Below are 15,793 nucleotides of genomic sequence, written 5' to 3'. Positions count from 1 at the left end.
CTGTGGTCAGGCTGGCCCATAATTCACATGCTTTACCTTTTCTCTGAGTTATTTACACTTCCCTCTCAACTGAAAGATTCCCTTTCTTGAGTACTTTCTTACCATTATTCAAAGCCCACCTTATGTTTTATCCTTACATGCCAAATCACATTGATCTTTTTTCTCACATTGAAATCTTACTATACCAGTGGCTAAAGGTGCCACAGCCCTTTAATACAGTTCACGTGTGTCACAACCCACAGGTTGAGAACTGCTGGCCTATATGATATGTATGTACCATTTATGTTCACTTCTGACCATATATTCTGATTTCTAATCTTCATGAATATAACATTTATTTTTGCAAGAAAATTAAAAATCCATTCAGAGTAAAGGATTTTTGCTGCCTGGTAGTTTTCCATGTGCTTATTGGCGGTGCTAAGCTCAAAATGTATGTTCAAAAAGCATTTGTTAAATGAAGGGTTGAATGGGAATATCAGCAAGATTAAAACAAGGATTATAGACATTATATTAGGGCAGCTCTAGACCATAGTGCCATAAGGTTATGGAAGAAAATCCTAATCAACTTCTTTTCAAGCTATGGACAGTTCGTATCCTATAACTGAGATGTCACCAACATGGTAGGGTGAAGAGCTTTGAATTTCATCACATCGTATTTGTCTTTGAAGGTAGAAGCTTGAAAAATGATGATGGACCTCATTAGAAAGTTTTTTTGTTTGTTGTTTTTTTTTTTTTTTTTTTTTTTGAGATAATATCTCAGTCTGTTGCCCAAGCTAGAGTACCATGATGTCAACCTAGCTCACAGCAACCTCAAGCTCCTGGGTTCAAGTGAGTCTCCTGCCTCAGCCACCAATTAGCTCGGACTATAGGCGCCCCCCACAACACCCAGCTAATTTTTCTATTTTTTTAGTAGAGATGGGAATCTCACTGTTGCTCAGGTACGTCTTGAGCTCCTGAGCCCAAGGGATCCCCCCACCTCAGCCTCCCAGAGTGCTAGGATTACAGGCATGAGCCTGATTTTAAACATGAAGGAGCAATGTTCCTGCTAAAGTGTAGGAACTATGTCAGAATATGATACATAAAATTCTGTAGAAACCTTACTTTCTAGAACAGATCATTCAAAACCTGTGTAATTTTATAACCTGAGCACCAACAGAAACAATTGATAACCTCCAGAAATAATTTGACAAGTAGCTTAGGATAGGTGGAGGTTGCCTCACAGGATGTTAAAAGTGCACAGAAGTGATAGGATCCCAATAGACACTTATTTTTAATTTTCTTGTAATTGAAAGCATTATAAGAAAATATAGGACAGTATTATATCCTGTTGCCAGTACAGTAGCTCAGTTGAGGGCTCTTTTATTTCCTGCTAAAGGGTATAATTTCTACAGCTATTATTCAGACTCCCCTTGATGAAAAAAAACCATATATGATCCATATATGTCTTTCTTAACTACAATAAACTCATTAGCTGTAGCAGAGTAGATTATATTTTAATCACTTGATACCAGGACCTTTTTTCTTTTTCAAGTTTTTTTTTTTTTATCTACATATAGTCGTTCCCAATCAAGCTTTTTTGTTGTTGTTCTATTTCAAAGCATGCCCTCAAAGAACTTACTAATATAATAAATCTGGCACTGCAGAGTAAGCTGTAGGCAGTGCCCGTAGCTCAGTGGGTAAGGGCGCTGGCCACCTCACTGAGGCTCGAACCTGGCCCTGGCCAGCTAAAACAACAAAAGAAAAAATAGAAAACTACAACAAAAAAATAGCTGGGCATTCTGGCGGGCACCTGTAGTTGCAGCTACTTGGGAGGCTGAGGCGAGAGAATCGCTTAAGCCCAAGAGTTTGAGGCTGCTGTGAGCTGTGATGCCATGGCAGTCTATCCAGGATGACAGCTTGTGACTGTCTCACAAAAAAAAAAAGTAAGCTAGCAGTTATTTTAGAATTATGAAAAATACTCTGCAAGATAGAAATCTGTGCAGGCAATCAAATCAGTGATTACAATCACGAGAACAATAAAGATGAGCCTAATAAGAGTTTGTGAAAAAAACTTAATATATCTGGACTTTTTTTGCTTTTTACAGCTTAATTTTGAATTAGTATTTTGTAGGAAGTGAGGTTCATTTTTAGTTTGATGTTATGTGTGAATATGAGAAAACTGACATGTAAATAAAATCAAATAGAATAACTTAAAATACTGATTTGTAAGAATAGAGCATTTATCTTATCCATTTTTTCCCCTGTTTTTGATTTATAGTTCATGGGATATGAGTAAATTTCTGCACATTCAGTGCCAACTCAGCAGGCTTAAATATCCTGCTTTTGCTAAAAAGTGGATCAATATTCGAAAGTCATATGGAAACTTTTACAAGGTAAAATTTCTGTATTTAATGATTATACTGGTCGTAATGATAATATACACACAAAATATAACAAATTTAAGTTGTGATTGTCTAGGTGTTTTTCACAGAAAAAGGCCACATAATTTTTAAATTTCAAATTAGTTGTTCAGGTTAGAAAGATAAGCCTTTTTTTCTCAGTCAGCCTGTTAGTTGAAGTAGTTTAATTGTAAGTATGCATATATGAAAGGTGTGAAACTAGGGGTATTCAGTATGTGGATATTTTGTAAGCAGATGCTTCCCATTGAATCTTAATTTTATTAAAGTTGATCACATGCATAGTACAAATTAAAAAAAAAAAATACTGCAAGGCTTACTGACGTAATGGCAGTCTGCTGCTACAGCCCTTGCCAGAAGTGGTTTCTGTTCTCTTGAGGAAAACACTTTGAATTTTTTTTTAACTATTTTTTCCAATGTTTACCATACATTTCTCAACTGTACGTTTATACTGTTTCTTCCATTTTTAGTTTGAGATGTCTATTGAATTTGTGCAGTGAAAATGAAATGTAATTCTATTACATTTTAAGTCTCCACTCCTGTGTGTCCTTCTGTTCCTTGCATCTTGTCAGTATGGTTATATTACCTTTATGGTCAAAGTATTATTCAGTGTTACTAGTCCTGTGACCATGAAAAATATTCACAGCTTTTTCCTAGATGTAGTAATTTACTTCTTTAGTTGTTTACTTACCCCATTACTCTCCACACAAACTATGAGACTCCTCAAAACTGAAAATACTCAGGTAAACTGTCAGATTTTGTTTTTCCTTTGGAGACTACCTTTCTAGTTCTGAACTGCTTGTTCTTCAGGCGTCTTCTAGAATCATCTTAGAGGATTTCCCTTGCTTTCTCTGTCATGTGTTAGGTCTTCTGTCATGTTTCTCCCTTACAATTTCATTTTGGAGAGGCATCTTCTAAAGCAGTTTCATGAGAAAAGGTGTTTTTCCTTAAGAATGCTTTTTGTTTTTTAACACTTTTTAAATTTTTTTTTTTTTTTTGCAGTTTTTGGTCAGGGCTGGGTTTGAACTCTCCACCTCCGGCATTTGAGACTGGTGCCCTACTCCTTTGAGCCACAGGCACCGCCCTTTTAACACTTTTTAAAAACTAAGAAATAAGCCGGGCGTTGTGGCGGGCGCCTGTAGTCCCAGCTACTCGGGAGGCTGAGGCAAGAGAATCGCTTAAGCCCAGGAGTTGGAGGTTGCTGTGAGTTGTGTGAGGCCACGGCACTCTACCGAGGGCCATAAAGTGAGACTCTGTCTCTACAAAAAAAAAAAAAAAAAAAAAAGAAATAAGCTTGCAGAACAGTAGAGTTTAATGGATTGCTTTAAAGTGAATACCCTTGTGACCACTGCCCACTTAACTCCCTCCTGAAAGCTGTGATTCACCATTTTTTTTTTATTTTTAATTTTTATTTTCTCTATACATATACATGTGTTTATTTGGTTTCCACTTTTTGCCTTCACAAAGTTAAAAAGGCTTAAAATTTAATAACAATAGCAATGTTTAAGATAAGGACTTGAAAAGGAAACCTCATAAAGAACGAACGAAGATAAATACATTCAGAAAATAAATCAGACGATTGCTGCAACGAAATATTGAACAATAATAATAATAATGCAAAAAAAGTAATATTCACATTGTCAGATAAAAGTATGTCTATCATAGAATGCTTTGACTCTCAGGTTCAGTATGGAGTTGTCAGTTAACTTTTTTTTTTTTCCCCCAAAACTCTCAAAAAATAGACAACTAATATTTACAAATAAAAATAGAAGATAATTTCAAAAAACAGATCATGCCAAACTTTACAGACAATAGAAAAAGAAAATCATTCTTCTTCATCTGGATATACCTGATATAAAAATTGGAAAAAATATATTGTTATAAAGGGAAATTAAAAACATATTTCACTTATAAATGATGATGCAGTATCCTAAACAACATATTAACAAGTTGAATTAAAAATTATTGTTCAAATAATGTACTTTGGTCAAAATTAAATACAGTTTATGTGAGAATTAGTCACTATTTTCTTTTCTTTTCCTTTCCCTTATACCTTCCCTCCTCCTTTCTCTGTTTGCTCTCTCCTTTTCCCACCCCCATTGTGTCATTAATTGTCATTAATTGTCCTTATATCAAAGTTGAATACATAGGATTCATGCTTCTCTATTCCTGTGATGCTTCACTAAGAATAATGTGTTCCACCTCCATCCAGGTTAATACAAATGCTGCAAAATCTCCATTTTTTTAAATGACTGAACACTGTTCCATAGTTTACATATACCACAGCTTGCCAATCCATTCCTGGGTTGAGGGGCATTTAGGCTGTTTCCACATTTTAGCGATTGTAAGTTGAGCTGTGATAAACAGCCTACCTAGTAAAGTGTCTTTATAACAAAAGGGTTTTTTTCCTTCTGGATAGATGGATTAAATGGGAGGTCTAGGTTGAGTTCTTTGAGGTTTCTCCACAGAAACCTTTCTTTCAAAAAGGTTGTATTAGTTTGCAGTCCCACCAGCAGTATAAAAGTGTTTCCTTTCTCTCCACATCCACACCAGCATCTGCAGTTTTGAGATTTTGTGATACGGGCCATTCTCGCTGTGGTTAGATGATATCTCAGGGTGATTTTAATTTGCATTTCTCTAATAATTAGGGATGAAAGCATTTTTTCATGTTTGCTAGCCATTCATCTGTCTTCTTTAGAGAAAGTTCTGTTCATCTCTCTTCCCCATTGATTGTTGGTTTTTTTCATGTAGATTAATTTATAAGTTCTCTATAGATCCTAGTTATTAAGCTTTTATCTGATTCAAAATATGCAAATATTCTTTCCCATTAAGTAGCTTGTCTATTTGCTTTGGTTGTTGTCTCCTTAGTTGTACAGAAGCTTTTCAGTTTAATTAAATCCCATTTGTTTATTTTTGTTGTTGCGGTTTCCATGGCAGTCTTCTTCATAAAGTCTTTCCCCAGGCAGATATCTTCCAGTGTTTTCCTATGCTTTCTTTGAGGATTTTTATTGTTTCGTGCCTTAAATTTAAGTCGTTTGTATACGCCAGCAATAGCCAAGATGAGAGGCTAATTAAGGACACAACTCCCTTCTAAGCACAGTTATTCTAGAGTCTCATTTAAATCTCTTATATCTTTGTTTAATTTCTGCTTCACAACTCCCTTAGAATTCCAACAGAATTCTATATCCCGCTAAGCTAAGGTTTAAAATTGACAGAGAAATTAAATATTTTATTGATATGCAAACATTGAGGAAATTTGCCACAAGACCAGCTTTACAGGAAATACTTCAACCTGTTCTACACACTGACCATTGCAATGGACCTTCAGCAAAGTAAACACCCAGAAATTAAAGGACAGAACCTACCTTCCACCATGATGCAGAAGACAAAACAATGGACTTTCACAAAATAAGATGAATAGTACACCACACTTAACAATTATCTCAATAAATGTCAATGGCTTGAATTCCCCACTAAGGAAGCATAGATTGGCTGACTGGATTAAAAAACACAAGCCATCTATTTGCTGTCTACAGGAAACACCTCACGTCAAAAGACAAAACTCAGAGCTAAGGGTTGGAAGTCAATTTTTCAGGCAAACGGAATTCAGAAAAAGGGTTTGCAATCTTATTTAAAGTCAGAAAAGACAATGATGGTCACTTAATATCGGTCAAGGGAAAAATACAACAAAAAGACATTTCAATTGTAAATATTTATGCACCCAATTTAAATGCTCCCACATCCTTGAAACAGACCTTACTTAGTCTGAGCACTATGATATCCTATAACACAGGGGTCCTCAAACTGCAGCCCGTGGGCCACATGAGGCGGTGTGATTGTATTTGTTCCTGTTTTGTTTTTTTACTTCAAAATAAGATATGTGCAGTGTGCATAGGAATTTGTTAATAGTTTTCTTTTTTAAACTATAGTCCGGCCCTCCAACGGTCTGAGGGACAGTGAATTGACCCCCTGTTTAAAAAGTTTGAGGACGCCTGCTGTAACACCATGATAACAGGGAACTTTTAACACCCCTCTCTCAGAGCTGAACAGATCCTCTAAACAGAAAGTAAGCAAAGATATAAGAGATTTAAATGAGACCCTAGAACAACTGTGCTTGATAGACGTATATAGAACACTCCATCCCAAAGATAAAGAATATACATTGTTCTCATTGTCCCGTGGAACATTCTCCAAAATTGATCATATCCTAGGACACAAACCTTAACAGAATCAAAAGAACTGAAATTTTACCTTGCATCTTCTCAGACCAAAAGGCACTAAAAGTGGAACTCAACTCCAACAAAAACGTTAAACATTGGAAGCATGGAAGTTAAACAACCTTATGCTGAATGACAGTTGGGTACAGAAAGAAATAAAAAAGGAGGGCGGCACCTGTGGCTCAGTGAGTAGGGCGCCAGCCCCATATACCGAGGGTGGCGGGTTCAAACCCAGCCCTGGCCAAACTGCAACAAAAAAATAGCCGGGCGTTGTGGCGGGCGCCTGTAGTCCCAGCTACTTGGGAGGCTGAGGCAGGAGAATCACCTAAGCCCAGGAGTTGAAGATTGCTGTGAGCTGTGTGACGCCACAGCACTCTACCGAGGGCAATAAAGTGAAACTTTGTCTCTACAAAAAAAAATAAAATAAAATAAATAAATAAAGGAAATCATTAACTTCTTCTAGTATAACAACAATGAAGGTACAAGTTACCAAAACCTATGGGATACAGCATACGCAGTCCTGAGAGGAAAATTTATCTCTTTAGAGGCCTACTTTCGAAAATCAGAGAACATATCAACAAACTCACAAGCCATCGTATGGAAATGGAAAAAGAAGAACAATCTTAATTCTAAACACAGCAGAGGAAAAGAAATATCCAAAATTAAATCAGAGATTAATGAAATTGAAAACAAAAGAATCTTTCAGAAAATTAATCAAACAAGCAGTTGGTTTTTTGAAAAAATTAAATAAAATAGATAAACTTTTGACCAGACTAACTAGAAATAAAAAAGTAAAATCTCTAGTAACTTCAATCAGAAATTATAAAAGGGGAAATAACAACTGATGCACAGAGATACAAGAGATTATCTCCGAATACTACCAGAATCTGTATGCCCAGAAATTTGACAATATGAAGGAAATGGATCAATATTTGGAATCACACCCTCTCCCTAGACTTAGCCCGAATGAAATAGATCTCTTGAACAGACCAATTTCAAGCCCTGAGATCAAAGAAACAATAAAAAATCTCCCAACAAAAAAATGCCCTGGTCCGGATGGCTTCATACCAGGATTCTATCAAACCTTCAAAGAAGAACTTACTCCTATATTGCAGAAATTATTTCAAAAAATCGAGAGGGAAGGAATCTTCCCCAACATGTTCTATGAAGCAAACATCACCCTGATATCAAAATCAGGAAAAAACCCAACTAAAAAGGAGAACTTTAGACCAATTTCACTAATGAATATAGATGCAAAATATTCAACAAAATCCTAGCCGAATAGATTACAGCTTATCAAAAAAGTCACATCATGATTCACCATTGTTTATCCTCATAGCTTTAATATTTATATGTATTATATGCCCTTATACCATATAACGCTGGCTATTATTTATTTTCCTTTTTTCCTCAACATTATGCTTGAACACCACCCAAGTTGTGTATATCACTGTAGTTAATTCACTTTATTGCTGTGTAGAATTCTGTTGTGAGACTATTTGACAAGTTGTTTACCTCTTCGGCTTTGGCTGCAGGTTGACTTGTTTTGGTTTTGGGCATTTACTTCGTAACAACAGTGATGCTTTACACATTCTTGTATATATTTCCTGGTGCCTTTGTGTACTTGTTTCTCTAAGGTGTAAACCTAGGAGGGGAATTTCTAGATACGTGCATCGTTGACATTAACAGAGAATGCAAAAATAATTTTTCCAAGGATTTATTCCAGGTCTTTGCCAGCATCTACTATTACAAGAGATTTTAAATGTTTGTAAATCTGGTGGATGTGTAATGTCATCTTACTTGAATTTGCCTCTTTGTTTACACTTAAGATTGAATTCTTTTTTTGTATGTGTATTGGCTATCTGGATTTTTTATTTTGTGAAGTCCCTGTTTAAAATTTTTGCCCATTTAAAAAAAATTAGTCCTTTTGTTATTGATTTGTAGATCTTCATTTTGGATATTAGTCCTGTGATTATATTTGACAATTTTTTTCATGGCTTTTCTTTCCACTTACTTTGTGATTAAAAAAAAAAAAAGTTATAAAAATTTCAAACATGTGCTGGAACAGACAGGTGTAATGAGCGATCATGACCCAGCTTCAGCGGTTTTATAAATTCATGGCCAACCTTATTTTATCTCTGTCCCCACCTGCTTTCCTTTTCCTTACTGTTTTGAGGCAGAAATCAAAGAGTTTATCTGATCCACAAATACCTCATAAAAGATAAGGGTTCTTTTCTATAAAAACACAACCACTGAACCATTATCACATCCAGAAAAATTAACAATAATTCCTTACTGTTGTCAGATAGTCATAAATATTTTGTTTTCTTTTACCTTTGTTGTGTTGCACTAGGATCAGAATAAGGTTCACAGATTTACATTTGTTGATGTGTGTCAAGTTTTTAAATCCGTTAAGTTTTCTTCCCATCTCCCCTTTTTCCTTCCTGACAGTTTTGTTTTTTTTAAGAAACTGAGCCTTTTGTCCTATAGTGTCTCTTCCCCTGGCTTGGATTAAGTTGTATTCTGCAGCTGTTTCACACACGCCCCTATGCTCTCTATTTCCTGTGTACTCATACTCAAGCTGAGGGGCTTGGTCCCCCCTTTAGGTTGTAGGTGCCTTCAACTCTCAGATGGCAACATCGTCTTCTATTAAGGCATTCTTTCTCAAACTGTGACCTAAAAGAATAATTTATTTATTTCAGGTCTGCATAAAAATATCTACAGCTCACAGTACATTAGTATAGTCAGAATACCATAGTGTTACTATTAGTATATGTCCATATAACAAAGCAATAAAATTCCCAATGCTCTGTTGAATAGAGAATGACTTTTTGTGGATCTGTTAATTTTGGCCAGTTTGTTAGTCTTTTGTGTGTGGTTTTCTCCTTTTTGTAAGTGATCTCTGTAATGTCAATTACTAATTAACAGTAGGAAAAAAGTTATCTTTTTAAAAAAAATTTTCTTCTCGTTTTGTTTTGATCCTTAGCCAAGTAGACCTAGAAAGTCTTTATTGCAGTTTTGACTATATATAATGCTAGTAAGGTATAGTCTGTGGTATATGGTATGTGCAAGAATATTTTTTTTAAAACTAAAAGTGACTTTATCTTTCTTGGGGGGAGAGGATGGAGGTGGATAGTTAAACTTGAGCTTAATCTCTTTTCATGAATTTCAAAAACTTCTAAGATACATGTAATACATTTTTGCAAAATAACTGGCTTAAACTGAAGTGGGATTTGGTTTTTGTAAAAAGTAAAGTGAAATGATATCAATGAAAATATAGCCTGTAAGGCAGTTTTATTTGAGTTTGGGGGAGAAACTCAAACTTTCTTTCTGTGTGGCATATCATGCTCAATTTTGTTAGCATTTAACAAAATTACACAAATATGATTCTTTATTTCTCTTACAGGCCTATAAATTCATTTGGCTGTTGTTTTCAAAGTAAAAGAATTAAATACACTTCTTTATTATGCAAATCTGTTTGTTTTTGTGCTTTGGGGGTTTTTTGATTTTTTTTTTCCTGTACAAATTCTCAATTATGGGTTACATTTAAGGTAAGTTCATGTGGATTTTATTTTCCACAGAAATTAGATTATCTCTTCTCTTGTTCTTCATGCTTATTAAGTAAGAAAAAGCTTGCTTTCACATTTAGAAAGCTGAAAGATGCAGTGAAATGTTACTGCTTTCCAGTAAATGACAGGATATTCTTTTTTTTTGTAGAAATCCAAAATTTTTCTAGGGGGAAGAGTATTAATTGTCATCTTTGTATAATTGGATTGTACCTACAAAGTTCTTTTCCTAAAGTCTAATTCTCCGGCTGAACAGAAGATTGAGAGAAAAGGTCCCTTGCCTGGTCATACTCTGGTGTTGAAAAGGAGGGAAAATATCTAATTTTCTTCTCTAGTTTTCCAGATTACTTTCAATAAGACTTGAGGCTTTCAATAGCTTTCCTCATTATGAAGACCAAGAAAAAGTATGAACAGTCTAAGGTTTCCTGTGGCAGTGTGTTACCTCCAAAGACAGACTCAATTTCCTTTGAAATCTGAGAATCTTTTCACTTCAAGTCAAGCATTTTTTTTTCCAGGACCTTATAGGGACTTGTTCAACTGGTTTATGTGAGGAAGAATGTCTGCTACTTAAGTAGGCTAGGTTTTTGCAGTTCTTCAAATCACTCAGCAAAATCTGGCCTTCTGTTTTCCTGCCTTTACTTTTCAGCTCAGACACCTTGTTGAGAACTTTACCTTGCTAAGCCAAAAGAAGAAGGTTTGTGAGTTCTTTGTCCAGGATTTCACACAGTTTTTAAAAATATGATGGAATAAGCTGTTAGCTGGTTCTCTGGCACGATCCAGGACCTTCCATTTTGTCATGGAGAGTGTTTCTTTTTTTTATTGTGCCAAAATATACATAAGATAGGTTGAATATCCCTTATCTGAAGTGCTTGGGACCAAAATGTTAATGGGTTTCAGAATATGGAATATTCCTTTTTTTTTAGACAGTCTCAAGCTGTCACCCTGAGTAGAGTGCTGTGGCGTCATAGCTCATAGCAACCTCCAACTCCTGGGCTCGATCTATCCTCCCTCCTCAGTTTTTCTATTTTTGGTAGAGATGGGGGCTCACTTTTGCTCAGGCTGGTCTCGAACTGGTGAGCTCAAGCAATCCACCTACCTTGGCCTCCCAGAGTAGTAGGATTACAGGCGTGGACCCCTGCTCCCAGCCTTGTCTCCAGAACTTTTTTCTATTCCAAAACTGAAACTCTGTGCCTGTTGAACTTGTGTACCCCTTTACCAGCCCCTGGCAACCACCTTTCTACTTTCTGTCTCTGTGAAATTGACCTCTTAGAAGTGGAGCATGTAGTATGTGACCTTTTGTGACTGGCTTATTTCACCTATCATAATGTCTTCAGAATTTGTTCATATTGTAGCATATGTCAGAATTTTCTTCTCTGAAACTGAGTAATACTCCATTTTATGTATATACAGGTTGAATATCCTTAATCCAAAAATTCAGTTATCTGAAATGCTCTAAAATCCAAACTTCTGGAGCATTGACAATACATTCAAAGGAAATGCTCATTGAAGCATTCGGATTTTCGATTTTTGGATTAGGAATACTGAACTGGTATAATGCAAATATCCCAAAAGGCCCAAAATTTGAAATCTGAAACACTTCAAATCCCAAGCATTTTGGACAAGGAATACTCAACTGTGCCATGTTTTTAAAACACCATTCATCCTTTGATGGACACTTAGGGTCGATTCTACCTTTAGGCTATTGTGAATAATGCTACTATGAACATGGGTGTACAAATACAGTTCTTTGGTATAGACCCAGAGTTGGAATTGCTGGATCATGTGGTAATTCCATGTTTAATTTTTTTGAGGAATCTTCATAGAGTTTTCCACAGTGTCTGTACAATTTTACCTTCCCACCAGCAATGTGCAAGAGCTCCAATTTCTCCACTTCTCTGCCAGTGCCTATTATTTTCTGGATTTCTTTGTTTTTGTTTTTTTCCTTAATGGCCATTCTAAAATATGCAAAATTGTATCTCATTGTCATTTTGCTTTATGTATCCCTGATGATTAGTTACCTTGAGCATCTTTTCCATGTGCTTATTAGCCTTCAGATAACATATTTGGAGAAATGCCTATTCAAGTTCTTTGCCCATTAAAAATTTTTTTTTTTTTATTTTGAGTTATAGGAGTTCTTTATTCTGGATATTAATCCATATCAGATGTATGACTTGCAAACATTTGCTTCCATCCTGTGGATTGCCATTTTAGTCTGTTGGTGATGTCCTTCCATGTACCAAAGTTTTAAATTTTTATGAAGTCTAGTTTTTTCCTTTTGTTGCCTGTGTTTTGGTGTCATGTTCAAGAAATCGTCAAATCCATTATCATGAAGCTTCTCTCTTTTGTATTCTTATAAAAGTTTTGTAATTTTAGGTCTTATGTTTAGATCTTTGATTCATTTTGTTATATGGAATAAGATACGGGTCTGACTTCATTCTTGTCACTATCTATGATTCATGAATGTGAATATCTAGTTTTCCCAACATCATTTGTTGAAAAGATTGTCTTCTACATGTTGAGTGGTCTTGGCATCCTTGTCAGAAATCATTTGACTACATGCATGAAGATTTTTTTCCTGGGGTTTATTCTATTCCATTAGTCTATGTGTCTGTCTTTATGCCAGCAACACACTGGCATAATATAATAAAAAATTCTTTATATTTAATTTATCTTTATTTATATTCTTTATAATATAATAAAGAATATATTCCAGCTCCATCCATGTAAACATGAAAGAGGTAAAGTTTCCATCATTCTTTAAGGCTACGTAATATTCCATGGTATACATGTACCACAATTTGCTAATCCATTCGTGGATTGATGGGCACTTGGGCTTCTTCGTTAACTTAGCAATTATGAATTGGGCTGCAATAAACATGGTTTTGATCACCATCGCTTTGTAGTAAGTTTTTGTTTGTTTGTTTTTGAGACAGAGTCTCACTATGTCGCCCTCTATAGAGTGCCATGGCATCACAGCGCACAGCATCATCCAACTCTTAGGCTTAAACAATTCTCTTGCCTTAGCCTCCCAAGTAGGTGGGACTGCAGGCGCCCACCACCAACGCCCGGCTATTTTTTGTTGCAGTTGTCATTATTGTTTAGCAGGCTTGGGCTGGGTTCAAACCTGCCAGCCTTTGTGTAGGTGGCTGACACTGTAACCACTGTGTTATGGGCACCGAGCCAACTTTCTAGTAAGTTTTGAAAGCAGAATGTGTGAGACCCCCTACTGTGTCTTCTTTTCCAAGACCGTTTTGGCTATTAGCACATTGAAATTCCATGGGAATTTTAGGTTGGAATTTTCTATTTCTGTAAAAACTGTCGTTGGGATTTTGCTATGCATTTCATTGCATCTGTGGACTGCTTTGTGTATACCGTACCAATATTAAGGCTCCTAATCCATGAACATGGGGTGCCTTTCCATTTACTGGTGTTTTTAAAAATCTTTTTCAGCAACATTTGTAGTTTTGCTGAACGAGTCTTTCACCTCATTGTTTGTTTATTCCTGAGTATTTTATTCTTTTTGATGCTATTGTAAATGGAACTGTTTTCAATTCCCTTTGGATCATTCATTGTTAGTGCGTGTAAACAACTAATTTTTGTTTGCTGTGTATCCTGTATCTTTGCTGTATTTTATTAGTTCTAACATTTTTTTTTTTGTGGAATCTGGGGTTTTCCATATCTAAGATTATGTCACTTGCAAACAGAGGTTTGTTTCCTTTCTTTTTGGATACTTTTTATTTCTTTTTGTTGCCTAATCATTCTGACTAGAATTTCCAGTACTGTATGAATAGAGGTGGTAAATGCAGGCATCATATCCTGTATCCTGATCTTAGAAGAAAAGCTTTCATTCTTTTACCCTTGCATATGACATTGGCTATGGGTTTTTCATATGTAGCCTTTACTATGTTGATATAATTTCCTTCCTTTAGTTTGATGAGTGTTTTTTATCATGAAATGGTTATTAAATTTTGTCAGATGCTTTTTTTTTCTTTCTCTGAATGCTTTTTGGTAACAGTTGAGATGGTCATGTAGTTTTTCTTCTCCGTTTTGTTACTTTTCTTTCTTTCTTTTTTTTTTTTTTAAGAGTTTTTATGTCTTTTAAAAAATTTTTTTCATTCTTTTTTTCAGGCAGAGTCTCACTCTGTTGCCCCAGGCTAGAGTTCTGTAGCGTAATAGCTCACAGCAACCTCCTCTTGGGCTCAAGTAATCCTCTTGCCTCAGCCTACTGAGTAGCTGGGGCTATAGGCACCTGCCACCACACCTGGCTAATCTTTCTACTTTTAGTAGAGATGGGGTTTCTCTCTTGCTCAGGCTAGTCTTGAACTCCTGAGCTCAAGAAATCCACCTGCCTTGGCCTGCCAGTGTGCTAGGATTACAGGTGTAGGCTACCACGCCTGGCCGTACGTTGATTTTCATATGTCAAACCATCCTTGCATTCCAGGAATAAATCCTGTTTGGTCATGGTGCATAATTTTTTTTTAATACACTGCTGAATTGTTTGTATCTTGTTGAAGATAATTATATCATGATTTTCTTTTGTTGATAATGTCTCTGTTTGGCTTTATTATCAAAATGATACTGAACTTACAGATGACTTAGGAAGTGTTCTCTCTTTAGTGTTTTGGAGTAGTTTGAGGACAATTGGTGCTGATTCTTTAAATGTTTGGTAGAATTCAGCAGTAAAGCTGTCTGGTCCAGGGCTCTTCTTTGTCAGTAGGTTTTATTTTAGTGATTTTGTCTTCTTCCAAGGCATAGGTCTATTAAAATTTTCTATGTCTTCATGGATCAGTCTCTGTAGGTTATGTGTTTCCAAGAATTTATCCTTTCCACCTATGTTATCCAATGTGTTGGAAAATTTGTTAGAAGCACTATTTCCTAAGTAATATTTAGTAGAAGCTACACGGTACATTGCAGTATTACAGCTTAAAATAATTATTGATGTTCATATGGTGCTTTTATGACATTTGCTTTGTGATAGTACTAATAATTCTGCGAGTAAATGCTGCAGCTGTTAATCCCATTTTACAGATGAGAAAGCTGATGTTCCAAGATGCATAGACAACATAGCTATACCAACTACAGGAAGTAAAATGTAACAAATCTTCCTAGGGGTACACAGAAAACAGAATAGTGGTTCTCAAAAGTAGGGGAATATTGGAATTTGGGGAGTGTATGAATGTTTGTATTTATCAAGGAGCAAGTTTTTAAATGGGTTGAAAACCACACAGCATTGTTTTTCATTCTTTTTTATTTTTATTGTTAAATCATAGCTGTGTACATTTGTGCAATCAAGGGGTGTAATGTGCTGGTTTCATATACAATCTGAAATATTCTCATCAAACTGTTCAACGTAGCCTTCATGGCATTTTCTTAGTTATTGTATGTGGACATGTATTCTGCATTTAGTAAGTTTCGCCTATACCCATTCTAAGATGCACCTTAGCTGTGGCCCCACCCATTACTCTCCCTCCACTCTAACCTCCGCCCTCCCTTCCCCTTCCCCTCCCTTTCCCCATATTATTCTGCTACAGTTGGGTTATAGCCTTCATGTGAAAGCTATAAATTAGCTTCATAGTAGTGCTGAGTACATTGGATACTTTTTCTTCCATTCTTG

At 35.8% G+C, this 15,793-nt stretch overlaps 1 protein-coding gene across 3 annotated transcripts in view; it reads left to right on the top strand.

The window, feature by feature from the left end:
* The window catches only part of ERI1 (exoribonuclease 1), a 47,470-nt gene that overhangs the window by 19,297 nt on the left and 12,380 nt on the right, over positions 1-15,793 (top strand). For all 3 annotated transcript variants that reach the window (XM_053578752.1, XM_053578753.1, XM_053578754.1), the window contains one exon: positions 2,258-2,372. In XM_053578752.1, the coding sequence (XP_053434727.1) occupies positions 2,258-2,372 (115 nt within the window). The remainder of the gene's footprint in view (positions 1-2,257; positions 2,373-15,793) is intronic.

The sequence above is a fragment of the Nycticebus coucang genome, chromosome 24, assembly GCF_027406575.1.
Source record: "Nycticebus coucang isolate mNycCou1 chromosome 24, mNycCou1.pri, whole genome shotgun sequence".
NCBI classification, from domain to species: domain Eukaryota; kingdom Metazoa; phylum Chordata; class Mammalia; order Primates; family Lorisidae; genus Nycticebus; species Nycticebus coucang.
The sequence above is the reverse complement of the archived record's forward strand: the minus strand, read 5'-3'. Positions and strand labels throughout refer to the sequence as shown.